Below are 16,329 nucleotides of genomic sequence, written 5' to 3' on the forward strand. Positions count from 1 at the left end.
TAATCCACTCAAATTTTATTTTTGTATATGATGTAAGATAGAGGTCCAATCTCATTTTCTTCTTTATAGATAACCAAAGCTCTAGTACAATTCATTGAAAATTCCATCCTTTTATCCCTAAGCTTTAGTACCTCCTCTGCCATATGTCAAATGTCTTCATGTACATGGGTTTTTTCCTGGGCTTTCTTTTTTGTTCTATTTATCTACTTGTCCCTGAACCAATACAACAAACTTCAGCATGCATCAGAATGGCTTGTTATGATACTCATTGCTGAGCCCTATCCCAGAATTTCTGATTCAGTGGGTCTGGGATTGGGTTCAATGATCTAAATTTCTAATTCCCAGGTCATGCTGATATTAGTCTGAGCACCATACCTGGAGAACCACTGCACAAGATTAACTGAAAAAAATATCATACTCCTACCCTTGACTGATAAAGCTGCTTGATTTTCCACCTCTGGACTTGGTGCTCCACCCTTAATTTGGTATCAATTCTGATCTAAGAAAAGGGTATTTAATGCAATCAACCTCAGTGATCTTTCTGTCATTAAGTCCCATTTGCTACTGATTCCTTTTACCTTAGTGTCTTATACTCTCAATGGCTGAATTGCAGCTGTAGTCCCTAGTTTCTTGATGCCTGGCTCTCAGTCCCAGCTGCTCTGCCTCCCTACTTCCCACCCAATAGCTAGCTATATGACACTTGCTTTCAATTCTCTCACATGTCAAATGCCTGCCACTTGAGCCCCAACAAGTCAGGTTGACTCAGCTTTGATATTCATAATGTCCTAATTTCTGATTTTGAAATGATTCTCCATGGATGCGCTCATTACTTCATGTTGCCTTCTTCTATGCAATATTTATTTACCTTGTAGTCTAGATCTGACTTCTAGATTTATGTCTCCATGGCCAGTTCCTAGGTAGATGAATCATGATCACTCACACCTAGACCTGTACTCACTGGAGACTCACACTGCCATATCTAAGCTTGACCATTCTATTTCAAGGTAGAGTGGGAAAAGCCTTGGAGTCAGATAGACCTGAGCTCAAATCTAAGCTCTGCCATTTATTAGTGATGCCATAATGCTAAGTAACTCATCTTCTAGGAGCAAGACAACTAAGTTTGTTCTGAGAAGTCAAAGAGGTTGTATGTGTAAAACATCAAGCACAGAGGTTTAACAGTGTTGCCTCTCCTGGATTGTACAGTTTCCTTAGGTAAACTGGTCAAAAAAGCAAATATATTTCTCTGCAAAAATTTTTCTTTCAAATACCTATAATATCTGTTTTACCAGACACTCTATTCAATTGTAGAGCTCTGTAAAAAATCAACTGAAAACCAACAAAAATAAAACTTAATTAAAGAAATAGTCACAGTGTATGTGTTAGAAATTGACAGAAGACAGAAGGGATTCTTATATTGATAACATAAGCCAATATTACTGTTTTTGGCAGCATGAGAAGAATGTCTATGTCTTTCTGTACAGTATTTAAAATAAAACTTCTTAAACTTGATGTTATCTCAGGTCTCTATGAGAATCTATTGAATGCTATTATATTTTATAGACCACCTCTACAGAAATATGTACACATTTACTATTACATTTCACGTGCTTCCCTCCTCTTAGGTTAAGAACTCCTGACCTCGAGCACAGGAGCATATACTAACCCAGAACTGAAAACATGGGAATTTAATGTAACAGAAAGAACATGGGATATGCTTTCAGAAGGCCTTGAATTGACCCTTCTCATCACTCTGATATTTAGTAGATACTTAAGCTTGGGCTTATTATGTAACCTTTCGATTATTACTTCTTATCTGTAATTTGATGGATAATCATCCTTATCTATCTCTCAGGGCTGCTGTTAGAATCAAATGAGAAAATATACATTATAAAAGAATATTGTTCATTATAAATGACTTCGTAAGTAGTTATTAACATTCCCTGGAAACCTACTGAATTTATAAACAAAGGAGCAAACTCAAAAAGCCCAAATTATTGAAACACATGGGATAAATAATACCAGAGGATTCATTTAATATATAAAGAACAAAAATAATGAAATTAACAGTTTTTAACCTAGCACTATGTACTCTGAATATCAAAATAATCATGGCTGAAGCACTTATGTACCTTTTCATAGGAAATCTAGAGAAACTTCAAGTCCAAATCTCTCTCTGGGATTGAATATTTTAGATATTTTAAGTGGAAATCAAGTCCAAGGAGAAAAAAGATGAATAGTCCCATATTTCTCTCTCTACCCTCTAGGAAACATTTCTTGCTATGTAAAAAACAATCTGAAATGGAAAAAGTCATGCTGATTTAATTTTCTTTCAAGGGACACAGGAGAAGACAAAGCCTTCTTTGTGGCAACAAGCATCCTTCTATTTCGGCCTAAGCCTAACATAAGTTTCAGAAGCTCTTCTTTTAAAGCTTTAGAGAAAAAAGATATTTAAAACATTAAAATAGGCTATGAATTTGATTGAATATTCTAACCAAAATGTCACACACCTAAAATAGCAGATATTTATGCCAGCAAAGTATGTGTTTTTCCTTACCCTGATTCCTCTTCTGGACCTAAGGCTAAGAATTATCACCAGAAACAACTTTGTCCTCATGATAAGACAGTAATATTATCTATATTTCCTTGACTAACTGCTCCAAATAATAATCCTATTAACTTTTTATTTTGAAATAATACTAAATTTAAAGAAAAGTTGTAAAGATAGTACAGTAGTTGTATATCATTCACCCAACTTCCCCTAATGTTAATACCTTGTACAACCATGGTATATTCATCAAAACTAAAAACTGACAGTGTTATAATACTATTAACTAAACTACAGACTTTATCATATTTAATCTAATTTTTATACTAATGTCCTTCTTCTGTTCCAGGATGCAATCAGGATATCACTTTATATTTACTTGCCTTGTCTCCTTAACATCCTCTAACCTGAGAGTTTCTCAGTCTTTCCTTGTCTCATATAATCTTGAAGCTTTTGAAGAGTACTGGTCAGGTATTTTGTAAAATGCTCAGTTTGAGTTTCTCTGATGTCTTGTCACAATTAGACTGAGGTTATAAATTTTAGGAAAGAATATCACAGGGGTAACATGCCCGTCTCATTGCATCTTATTAGGGACTACATGATAGCTATATGACTTATTACTGATAATGTTATCTTGATCACTCAAATAATAATTTTTCATGCTAGGAATCTGTCTGTATGGTAGTTAAACTTAGTATGATTATCATGCTTAGAAAATAAGTAGAGGTTCAGTCACTCAATTAATAAACCCTGAGACCTACTGAAGGCAGTCAAGTCAGACAGGTGTTAGTGTGAGCCTGTTTCTGCCACTTACTAGTTGTCTATTTGGGGGCAAATTACTCAAGTCTGTTTCTTCATTTGTAAAATAATACCACTTCAATCAGTTGTTATTTTATCCTTATAAGATAGTATATATAAAGCACTTAGCCTGGCACATAATAAACATTCAATAAATGTGAATGCTGTTCATTCTGGGGTAGACGGTAGTAGTAATAATGTTAGTAGTATTGGCCAAGTTGTGAGGCATTTTCATCTTAGAAGGAAGCCAAACTACATATCAGAAAAACACTATGTATTTACAAGATTTAAAATAAAATTTTTTAAGTGTAGTAAAATATCCTACCAGTGAGATATTTAACTTGAGATTAAGTTTGTGGTTTCTTCTTTTTTAGCAAGAGAAGTTTATAATTGTTTGGCATTTGGGCAGGGATAGAAAATAACCTTGAAGTAGATCGTACTGACTGGGTGAAGAATCATTTAAGTCAGGTTTCCCTTAATTATGTAAGTATATAGGGAACAGGCCCCAGTGTCCTTGGAGAAGGGTTTAACAAGACCTTTTGTATTGGGGAGGAAGGGGGTTAGGGGATTGCTATGTAAAAGATTCTATAAAATGTCCTCAAACAGTACTCTTAGAGCTGGCTTGCACACTGGGATGTGGCTGTATGTATAAACTGAAGGAGATGATTGTTAAGATCTATAACTTTAGAGACCCAATTTAGAGCATTTTTGAAAGAACTGGCACGAAGGGAGTGGGTCATCCTCCCTCAAAGAACTGTTGCTGCCAACGATTCTGTACCAATAAAAGCTTCCTCAGAATAGCATCATCTGTCAGTTATTTGGGGACAGCCAGGCCTCAACCCAGCAATTCCATGCAGGAGTGACAAACAACAGTATTAGTGAACTGATCAGAGTCACAGTCCCTTAGTACTTAGCATGAGAGGAAGACTGACTGCTAGAATTATTGGTATGCCTATATTTGAACACTCTTTATAGAAAAGTTTGTCAGGTATTTAAACTTTCTACTTCCCCATCTATTATATTTGTTATCCTGACAGGCCTCTCTATAAAGATGAATAGTTTTTAAAACTCTTAAAAAGTAAAGGGCCCTTGGATTTTTTTTTTAAAGAGAAACAACACGGGTATGGGGACACTGCTTGACATTCAGCAGCAAGGCTTATGCAGGAATAAAAATACCAAGGGATACAGTGGGTGGGAGCAACTACTGAAGCAGAGGAAAGCAGATTCAGTTCCTGCAGCCTGCAACAAAGGAAGAATGGTAAGCATAGGAGAGGGTATGGGCCTGAGAAGGAACCCTGGGACTGAACAAACCCCTACATTCAACTTAGAAACACAAACTACTTTTAGACTTGTGTGTATGCATTAATGCATAAATCAGACTTTCTAGAGAATTATGCACAGTAACACTGCTGTCAAGGGGCACATCACCATTCTCCTTATTCTCCATTCTCTCAATATGCCATCCATTCTCACTATTATTACTCTAATTTTGGCCCTCACTAGTTTTCATTCTGTTTCTAATCTCCCCATACTTACATCCATCCATTCTACTACTGCTAGAACACAGTGCTGACCTTTCTTCTGCTTAAAAATTGCTTTGTGAATAAAATCCAAATCATTTGTCTGGCCTTAAGGTCCTCTGTGACCTGACCCCAGCAGGATTTGCCAAATTTATCTCCTCTGCCCCACTTCTCTTCCACCTTACATCCTATGTAAGCATCTCTGAGACGTTAATCTTGCTGTTTCCTGTTCTGTAACTACTTTCCCAATTCTGTCTAAATCCTTTCCTTTCCCCCAAACTGAATTCAAAGTTATCTCCTCAGTGAAATAATCTCTGATCTTTTCAGCTATAAGTGATATCTCCCAGTTTCTTAATCCCCTTAACATTTTATATTTATGTTTTATGATGTGAGTCCGGTTTTGTTGTTTGTTTATATATATACATATATATCTCTTTATTGATTTCAGAAAGAGAAAGGGAGAAGGAGAGAGAGAGATAGAAACATCAATGATGAGAGAGAGTCATTGATTGGCTGCCTCCTGCACGCCCCGACTGGGGATCGAGTCCACAACCTGGGCATGTGCCCTGACCAGGAATCAAAGTGTGATCTCTTAGATCCTAGGTCGATGCTCAACCACTAAGCCACGCCCCGCCAGGCAATGTGAGTCAGTTTTTACTTTCTATTTTATATATATTTCTTAGTGACCTTAGTAGACCAGAAGCTCCTTTGGTCTTCCATTGTCCTATTTATCTTTTATTTTCCATAAGGCCTATTAAAGCATCCTGCACAAAATTTGTCGAACAAATAAATACCTCAGAACCAAAAACTGCATTTGTATGAATTTGGTTATTATTAGCATATGCATAACTACAACAGATTTGGGGGAGCCTATCAGAAGCAGCACAATGTTTTAATATTATCAATAACAAAACTTTAACTTTAAAATATTTCTTTTAAATTTTTCAAACTGAGCTAGAAGTAGCTTAATAAAAATGAAACAAGTAGAAGAGTCCTTTGGTTTAGGGAAAGTAACATGTTTGATCATCAGCAACTATATCAATTCACTGAGATATGTTAATGTTCACAAAGGTCACAGAAAGCTGGGCAGGGGTGGTATGGTTGTTTTTGCTTTTTTTTGTTTTTTGTTTTTTTTCTCTAAAGCTGCTATCTAGTTAATAATTAGAACACCAGGAGGGCAGATCATGTCCTGTACTGAATGGAGGATTTAAGATAGAAATGCACTGAAACACACACAGAGCTTTCCAAACTGTCATAGCATTATTTACATTTAAACCTCAATGGACTCAGTGCCTTTTTCTGAATAAGCCCGTCTGGCCATTTATTAACATTCAAATTTTAGTCTAATTTGTTTTACTATAAATTTAACATGATATTTGGTATAATGTGCTCAAAATATCTTCTAAGACATAAACCATTTGGCACTGTACAAACATTTATTGAAACAAATGAATCATGATAGGACAGAGTCCGAGGTCAGTTAGCTGCTTTTGACAAAGATGCCTACCTTTTAAAATTCTACCTCCAAAGAAAAAAATATTAAAGTGAACCAAAAAAAAATAGTAATTTAAACTAGAGATTGGTATGATTACAATAATAATAACAGGGTATAGAATAAAATTATTTTAAAATTAAAGCTATGAGGCTTTGTTCTGTTTCCCCCTAAAACATCATGAAAAATGCTAGTTAAGATTTCTTTACTTTGGTACACTATGTATATGCAACTGTCTACCAGACATCTCTTTTTGAATGTTCCACAGTCACTTCAAAATGAACATGTCTGAAACCAAGCATCATCATCACGTCCCTCCAACCTGAGTATCTACCTATATTCTTTACCCAGTTAATGGAATATCCCTTCACTCATGTGCCTAAGTCAGAAAGAAACACGGAAGTTATTTCTCTGTCTCTCTTATTCTATACATATATCAACTATCTAGTCTTGTAGATTTTATCACCCAAATATTTCTTACATTGGTTGTCTGCTCCCTAGCACCACTGCCAAAGCCAATATCAATGTCTTACATCAGGCATTTAACCTCTCTTCCATGTATTGTAACAGCCTTCTAGCTGGTCTCCTTGCCTGAGCTCACTCTCTCTATCCACCAGACCTCTGACAGGGTAATTTTTCTAAAAAGCAAATCTGATGTCACTTCTTACTCAATATTCTTCACTGGATAAAATAATTTCCATGGCATAGAAGGTGCTTCAAGGCCTCACCCTATTTATTCTTCATTCATTCACTCTGTTAATTCATCAAGTATTTACTGAGTCTACTTTGTGCCAGGCACTGTTCTAGGTGTTAGAGATACAACAGTAAACAAATAGGCAAGTTTGATCTCTTAGCATTCCCCACTCTCTTTCAATTCCTCCTCTCCAACATTACCAAGTGTTCTTCAAGAAATAGTGAGCCACTTGTAATCTACTAAAGATGCTTTAATTTTCTCATACAAACATCTACTCATCCTTCAAGTCTAAATTTAGATGCAACTGCCTGGCCAGGCGTGGCTCAGAGGTTGAGCGTCAACCTGGGATCCAGGCGATCGGGGTTCGATTCCTGATCAGGGCACATGCCCGGGTTGTGGGCTCGATCAATGACTCTCTCATCATTGATGTTTCTGTCTCTCTCTCTCCCTCTCCTTTCCTCTCTCTGAAATCAATAAAGATATATTTAAAATATAATAATAATAAATAATAAATAAATAAATAAATAAATAAATAAATAAATTTAGATGCAACTTCCTCTCTCAAGATCTCCCTGAGTTGTCTATATACTTTATGAATATTCATATTTTGTTCGAATTTCTATCTTTCTTCTGACAGTAAGTTTCTTGAGAACAGTGATAATGTCTTTGGACACATAATTAGCAAATGCAATGTCTTTATTAAGTGGAACGAGTGAATAAAATGACAAAGCTTTCAGCAATTATTAATTGTACCTAGTGATCAGTTGTATCTCTTGATCTCTCAGAATTACAGGCAAAGTAATAAATAAGAGTTTACATGAGCAGCTGTTACTCCAGATTATTACACAAGAGATGATTTTCAGAGTCCCATATGAATGTGAGCCTTGGAGGTTTTGTCATCTTTTTACTTGACATTTATTGCAGTATAAGTTTACTTCATGAGTAAAATTTTGCCCTCTGTCCTGGGGCACAGTCCTATAATTAAAGTAGTAAATATTTCAAAATACACTTATAGCAACAACCACAGATTTTATAAAAAGGATATTACACTACTACAGAACTTCTTTCTACCTTACAGACAGTCTAAAATGATACATCTTGTATACTAATGTACTATGAATACATTTTTTTAAAATCTCAAATATATATATATGTATATAATTGCTGAGAAATAAAGTCAGACCCTAAATATTTTAAGAGCTATATTAAGAGACTCAGGCTCTCACTAGGCATACTGCTCTTTGAGATAAAATGCTATCTGATTTCTTCATTCATTTATTAAACATATATCCAAATGTAAATCAGGAAAACATTATAAATGAATTCCAAAAGCAAAAATGAAAAGTTAAGATATTATAAACCAACTCTGTCCCAGTTAAACAGGTTGGAACACCAATGGTGATATGAGGGGGTGACCATCTGTCAGTACATAAAGGACTTTGTTTTTACACACAAAGACATTGCTCAACCCACATCTGGCTCCCATAGCCAAATTCTACGCTCACTGGGACAACTCCCACTGAAATATATGGGCATAAAGAACATGAAAATGAATTTTTAAAAAGCCAACTGTTCTTTCCATGGGTATTAGATGTATGAGGGAATCAGTTCAGAACTGAATCCACTTTCCTACTTTTATTTATTTTTAAAAAGAGAACAGAGAGTTTAAAACAGAAAAGAATTTGAGTAGGTGTTAGATCAGATTTTTTCATCTTACTGTATAATCTTATAAAATTCACTTGAATTCGCATGTTTTTTTCCTCCTGATATGGTCGTCTTCTCGTCTAACTTCCCAAATCCCAACTTGGAAAGCACATCTTAGTTCCCACCTTCTCTCAAAAGCCTTTCCTTATTACTTCAGCTTATTCCTGTCCTATTCTTTTCCCACTCTAAACCACTCAGTTTAAAAATTTAGCACTGTTTTGTATTGGTTTTCAGTAGTTTTATGTCCTTTATAGTCTTGCATAAATTATACGTTTCTTCACAAGAGAAAAAGTAATATTGTTTTCACTCCAAAGGTTTAGGCCTCTTTTGTGAGTCATCAATCCTATTCCTCACTTTTTAAAAATTAAAACGGATTCAACACAAAGAGATGGCAATATAACAGATATTGTAATTGATAATTATTCACTGAAGGGCTGATCCTCTGATGTTCTCAATTTCTACTAAGCTAAAGTGGATGGGTCCTTACCAAGAAGTTATTCAGGTAGCGTGAGCACCACACTGCAGTCAGGGTCTGATACCAGAATGGAACCATAAGAAATTCCTATAAAATAGCAAATAGTCTGCACCACAGCATCAAAGTTTCTTACAGTACCCCCTTTGCTCAGTATCTGAGGTTTTGAAAAAGGCTGTACCAGCGCACAGTGAACAGGAATACATAGACTAGATCTAGATTGCAAATGTTTCAACCCCAGCTCTTTTGCTTACTGACTGTTACCTTGTAAATTAGGCAAATTACCTAACTTACAATTTTTTTCCCTGTGCAAATGAGAATAATAATAACAGTGTCCTGATATGGTTTCTGTGAGAAGTAAATGAATTACTACTACATGCAAAGGGCTTGGGACAGCGCCTAGCATGTATTCAATTATTTTTAGCTATTATTATTATAAAATATAGAATGCCTAATTTTAATAGGTTTCTTTATGAAAATGAAAGAAAATCTATTTTTTTCCATTAGAATGAACGATTTCTTCTTTAATCTACCAACAAAAACAAATACCTCAATCTCTACTCACAGCCATGTCCGGTTGACTTAATCTTCCTCATTTGTGAGTCATCAATTCTATTCCTCACTTTTTAAAAAACAGATTCAGCTCCTAGGAAGTTCCAGAGCTGCATCTATGTGCAGTCACAATGTAAGCAGGTGCGCGCACACACATACACACACTTCTCATAAAAATCCTTTATGTTACATACATTAATCTTATTCTACAGTTGGAAACACCAAGGCTCAGAGAGGTCAAACATCTTAATCACGATTGTATACCTAGTAAGTGGCTAAACCAAGAATGGGATCAAAATCTACTAATTACAGATTCTACTAACTTTCTACTACACTCACACTACTTGCCTATAATTTCCTCTCTCCCTCAACTCACCTATACCATATAATTTATAGCATAACACAACATAGAGAGGTGTTTCCTCATAGTTCACCATATGTTCTTGCCAAAGTACATAATCCTGCAACTTCCCTTTCTGTTCCTCTAGTCTCAGGTCAATTTAACTTCCTTTCTGGCAGTAAGGAATGCAGTGCTTAGAGCTAGACTTAGAGCTCCTGTGTCTTCCTTCTGAAGACTTCTTTTAAGTACAGGCTTAGAAGTAAACACTTTCTATCTCTCCAGAAGTACTCAAGGCAAATGTGTTTGCGGAATCTCATTCTGACAGCAGCAGTGAGCATACCAGAATGAACAAATCTCATCTTTAAAATGGTAGGAAATGTGAACCTTCTGAATATAGCTTGTGTAGGCGTGTTTTGGGGGAGTAAAGGAAGCAATGGTGAGCAACTACTATATTCTCAACCTCAGCAAAGTAATTAACAGTTTTCTTATTATGAACATTGCACTTGGAACTGGAAGACCTAATTTGGAATTCAATCTTTGTGATTTAATAACATTACATAAATGTTGTTGTGAGGCTTAAAGCAAATAACTATGTAACATAACAAGCATCATCAAGTTATTGCTGCACTTGAAATTAAAAACTTCTTGCCCGGCCGGGCGTGGCTCAGCGGTTGAGCGTCGACCTAGGATCCAGGCGATCGGGGTTCGGTTCCCGGTCAGGGCACATGCCCGGGTTGCGGGCTGCAGCCAATCAATGACTCTCTCATCGTTGATGTTTCTATCTCTCTCTCTCCCTCTTCTTTCCTCTCTCTGAAATCAATAAAGATATATTTAAAAAAAAAAAGAAAAGAAAAGAAATTAAAAACTTCTTAATCAAGTTCACTTCTATACTTTGAAGTATAATACGATACAATATTGTACAATAATACACTATAATTTAGAAAGCATACAAAATATCTACTGCTAAATATAAAGAACCTTTTCTGTCATGGAGCTAAAAGTTCTTTTAAAATATTCCCTCATTAAGCCTATAATATTCCTTTGAAATTAAAACAAACCAGAATTTATTAAGTGATGTGTGCTAGGAATTTTATATACATTCTACTCATTTAACCTTCACAACAACCTTGAGAACAAACTGAGGCTCAGAGAAGTGAAATAACTTGCCAAAAACACACAGCTCCTAAGTGGCAAAAGATCTTGGATCCATACCCAGGTTAGACTGATTCTAAAGCTTGTGTTCTTTTCTTTACATAACATTGTCTCTTCAGCTTTTTGACTTGAGGTCCACAAAAAGCTACATTTCTCATACAAGGTAAAGAATAATTATTTTCAGTGTAGGAGAAGGCATATCCTCAGATTTGTTCTACTAGATTAAGTCCCCTCCAAATAACATACTATTTTAAAGGTAATTCAGACAATTCCTGCTTAATCTAGTTTTGGTCCCCCAAAATGTGCTGGTACATAGACTAAAACCATTCTTTTTCCAACTAGTTAAAGAAATTAATATATTATCAAGTTTAAGCCTTAGACGTGCAAAGAAACAGCTCTAGAATTTTGATAAGAGAAAAAATAAATCAAAGAATACACTTCCTGAAACTCCAATGGTATGTTAATAAACAGGATTGTTTCCACTGGAAATGCCTGGAACTTATTACTTCCAGAAAGCAGTCTCTAAAATTTTTTTTCCCATGAAATTTAGAGAAACTATCACAGAGCAAAATTGGTGACCCAGGTGCTTCTGAAGAACTAAATCTGTAAGTTAGAAGCAAACACACACACACATACACACACATATATATATGTATATATATATATATAAAGAGGTAATAAAAGAATATGAAATATTTTGTAAGTCTATGGCCCCTCTCTCTCTTCATTTAAATCAGGCTGGTCCTTGAGAGCAGAAGCATTATTTTTTCTTTCTTTTTCTTTTTTTGTAAGAATAAGAGGAAAGATTCTTTTTAAAAAAAACCACAAACTTTTTATGTTTTTACTGATTTTAGAGAAAGGAAGGGAGAGGGAGAGAGAGATAGAAACATCAATGATGAGAAAGTCATTGATTGGCTGCCTCCTGCACGCCCCCTACTAGGGATAGAGCCTGCAATCTGGGCATGGGCCCTGACCTAGAATCAAACCAAGACCTCCTGGTTTATAGGTTGACACTCAACCACTGAGCCATGCTGACTGGGCTATTTTCTTGATCGAATAAAATGAACTTCACTTCTACCCTCTGCTGCTTACCTGCTGCAGAGTATGCTGAGGGCTCCATGTGGACTACATTCACATGGCAGACAGATCCCAGAAGTGTGATTCAGGTAAAAGCCCTCCTTGCAGGTTTCACAGTGAATCCCCTGACACTCACACTGCCCTGTGGTCTGGTTACAGTGATTCACATCCAGGCTTCCAACCACAGAGCAGTTACATAGAAATTCTGCAAAGGAGAGAAGGAAAGAGACATTATTAACTAAGATTTAATGCTTTCTTAATAAAATGAACTCTCTTTTTCTTAATGTTCATGACAACTTTGTAAGGATGGATAAAATTAATTCTAGTTCAAATTCACTTTCTATTCTACTTAGTTTATTTAAATTGGGAAGTATATACAGTAAATTACATGAAACTATGTATCATTCATAATTATAAAACTGGCATTCTCAGTTTCCTTTCCAGTACTCTTCATCTTCTAGCTCTTTGATCTTACAACCCAATGTGTGTGGGTCTGTATATCATTAGTTTTTCTGGATTGCTAATCTCCAAAGACAGGGCCTATGCTTATCTACATGGCACCAAGAGCAAATGCTGGAAATGACAATATGCTAAATAGTAAATAATCCCATTGTATAGCTGCAAAAGCCTAAGGCTCAGGTGGTTAACTCTGGTAACTTATATAGGTCAGACAAGATTGTGCTACAGCTGGAATCATAAGTTAAATATGTTCTTCCCAGGAAGAAATTAATGGAGAATTGAGAGTCTAAGGTGAGCAAATGATAAATAAATCCCAGATGAGCAAGTTTACAGGGTCATCCTGATCAGTGGGCTAAAACCAATCACAATTTGAATCTCTTTCCCAAATTAAAAGATTTAGAAAATAAACATTTTCTTTAGGTATATTTCAAACAGTTCTTTAGATGAAAATATTTAGAAGTCCTTGGCTTTAACCTTTTAATTCAGATACATTCAAAGGTCAGTTAGGATTTGGTTTGTGCTATTATTAATACTCATTTTATCAGGGGGAAAGCATTTTCAGCATAGTTTGACACTGTATTAACATGGGACTTTGCAAACATGCACAAAAAAATTACAGTTAAAACCAACTGCAGATAAAACAAAACCTTGTACACATTTTAGGAATAGCCCCTATTCCAAAATAGCTATGAACCTAGGTTTAAAAAGCTCAGAGAAATCTATGATACAAATTATACTTCTCAATAGATAAGGTACTATATAAAATGGCATTATTCTGATAAAAGTTTAGCTTGGAAAAAATAACTTTTAATATAATTTTTGATAATTTCTTAAAAGTTACTAGATAACTGCAAATTCAGAGTCTTAAAAAGTTATAAAGGAGTTTCTCTATTCTAGAAAAAGAAATTAACCTTCAAAAAATTTCATGTCATCACAAGCAGCTTATTCACACGTCAAAATAAAGGATTCCACAAAGATATTCCCACTTGGTTAACTCTATACCAACTCCATACCTCCCACATTTCTTCAGTTCTTAACCTTTGATGTCAGCTTATCTCCCTGCTCTTTCCCCTTCTTCTAATTTGTAAATTTACCAAATGAATATTCATGAGTGAGTGATTATTTTATGGATGTCAAGCTTGAGCGGTGAGTTAGTTACAAAACCTAAAGAAGAGTTCAGATTTCTTCAGCCCCAAACTTCAGAAAGGAATCAACTTCCCATGTCAATCAATATTCTTATTTTTATTAGCTATGTAAGCATGACATTTCTTCGACAGTTACATGTTTTCACATGTGTGTGTGTGCGTGTGTGTGTGCGTGTGTGTGTGTGTGTAAATAAGGAAGCCATGTTTAATGGTCTGTAAACCTGCCAATGGCAACTTCATGAAACTCCACCAAAAATTACCAGAATGCTTAAAATAGCATTTTTCTTCCAAAATATGGCAGAATTTCAACATACATCCAAATTCCTCCTGCTGGACCAATTTCATCACAAGTTACCTAACCAAATTACACTGGTGGGGGCAAAACTAGCTCAAAAAAGGAACAAATTTTAAAACTCTACAATAAAGAGTGAGAATTTTGCTCTGGCCAGTGTGGCCCAGTTGGTTGGGGTGTCGTCCCATGGACCGAAGGGTCGAGGGTTCAATTCCCAGTCAGGGCACATACCCAGGTCACAGATTTGATCCCTGGTCAGGGCACATACAGAAGGCAGCCAATTGATGTTTCTCTCTCACACCAATTTATCTCTCCCTCTTCCTCTCTCTCTCTTTCCCTCTCTCCCATCCTCTCTCCCTTGCTCCCTCTCTCTCTAAAATCAATAAAAACACCCTCCAGTGAGGATTTTTTCAAAAAGACTGAGAATGTTATCCTATTATTTCCTTACTAATATACTTTCATCTAAACCTGAATCAGTATTCTCAATGAATGAGATAAGATTAGTAGTATTTTTTAAAAGAACTCAATCTAAGAAACTCTAAGACAAACTAAGGTGTTTTTATTTTCAGCAAAGTTCTAATGGAGAAATCTTCAATACTAAACAAGTTCATTAGTTATTTCTATAGAGCTAATTCAAACTCTTCTTTATACCCTGAACATGTTCTTTCTAGTCCCATCTGTGAACCTTTGCTCATTCTGTTCCTCCTAAAATGCTCTCTCCTCTTCACATATTCAAATCTATCCCCTATTTCAAGAATGAGCTGAAATTTACTCCTCCATAAACTCTAACTTCATTGCCTTTAGTGAGAATCCATAACAACTACTACTTATAACTCTCATGGCAATAATGTGAAGAGGCAGTAAAGTGGAGCAGACATGAGCACGGATTGTAGAGACAGACAGCTGCAGGTTTAAATCTAGTTCTCTCACTAACTTTATGACCTTAGGCAAGTTAGCTAACCTTGTGCCTTTCTTTGCTCAGACGTAAAAGGAGCATAATATAGTACCTATAACGCTTAGCTCCAACATATAAGCTGGAAGTAGTTTGGAGTACTGCAATAATTAATACATCACTGGTAGAAATAATATCTAATAAAATAAACACAATTCAGATGTCACATTCACAGACCACACAGCTTTGTTATACCCTGCGGACAAGATCTGAAAGCCCAGGATTAGATTTATTACCATGGCAGTTTTTAAACTGTTTGAAAATAGAAATATACAGGCCCAAAGAAAAAACAAATTCATGCTTTTCTCTGAGAACTTGAACTTATGGGATAATTTTTTTTAAATATATCTTTATTGATTTCAGAGAGCGGAAGGGAGAGGGAGGGAGAGAGAGACAGAAACATTAATGATGAGAGAGTTGTCATTGATCGGCTGCCTCCCGCACGCCCCTACTCGGGATCAAACCCGCAATCTGGGCATGTGCCCTGACCGGGAATTGAACCGTGATCTCCTGGACCCTAGGTCAATGTTCAACTGCTGAGCCACACCCAGCCCGGCAACTTATGGGATAACTTTGATGTAAAAGTATCCAAAGTAATCATTGCATTAAAATTTAAAGTTGTGGGCCATCTAAGTAGAGAATAAAATGTTATCCCACATATGCCTGGCTCTATACATTACCAGTATGGGTTCCTACAAATACAATGACAAAAACAAAAAGATTTAGGACATGGTTTCAGAGAGAATAAAAAAGAACATTTATTGGTTCTAATAATCCTAACAGTAATGAGGTGAATAGCAAACATTTCAGCAAGACAGACCACCCAAGTGCCAGGAAGGGGGCTGATGTATCAAGATAAAAATACACTATCATGTTAACATTCCTCTCCAAATTAACCAAAGGAAGGGAAGCTGAAGCAAAGCCTGGTACATGTTGAACATTCCTGTTTGGAGCTCAGAATCCAAGGCCCTATCCCAGTGATCAATGTCAAATGAAATTATTCAAGTAAATAAATAGTATGAGCAATAGTAATAACTGTAAAACACCATGAACATCCATTTAGTTGTGTCAGGAAAACTTGCTAGCTTGTAAGTAGAGTAAAATCTAAGAGCCTTCACCATTCTTGACATTCATG

The 16,329-nt window shown here is 35.8% G+C and overlaps 1 protein-coding gene across 1 annotated transcript in view; it reads right to left on the reverse strand.

Annotated features, from left to right (window-relative positions):
- Nucleotides 1-16,329, reverse strand: part of MEGF9 (multiple EGF like domains 9) — a 79,698-nt gene that overhangs the window by 26,710 nt on the left and 36,659 nt on the right. Inside the window, exon 2 of the mRNA XM_081152389.1 lies at nt 12,362-12,551. Within this exon, the coding sequence (XP_081008515.1) occupies nt 12,362-12,551 (190 nt within the window). The remainder of the gene's footprint in view (nt 1-12,361; nt 12,552-16,329) is intronic.

The sequence above is a fragment of the Miniopterus schreibersii genome, assembly GCF_964146895.1.
Source record: "Miniopterus schreibersii genome assembly, chromosome: 11".
Lineage (NCBI taxonomy): Eukaryota > Metazoa > Chordata > Mammalia > Chiroptera > Miniopteridae > Miniopterus > Miniopterus schreibersii.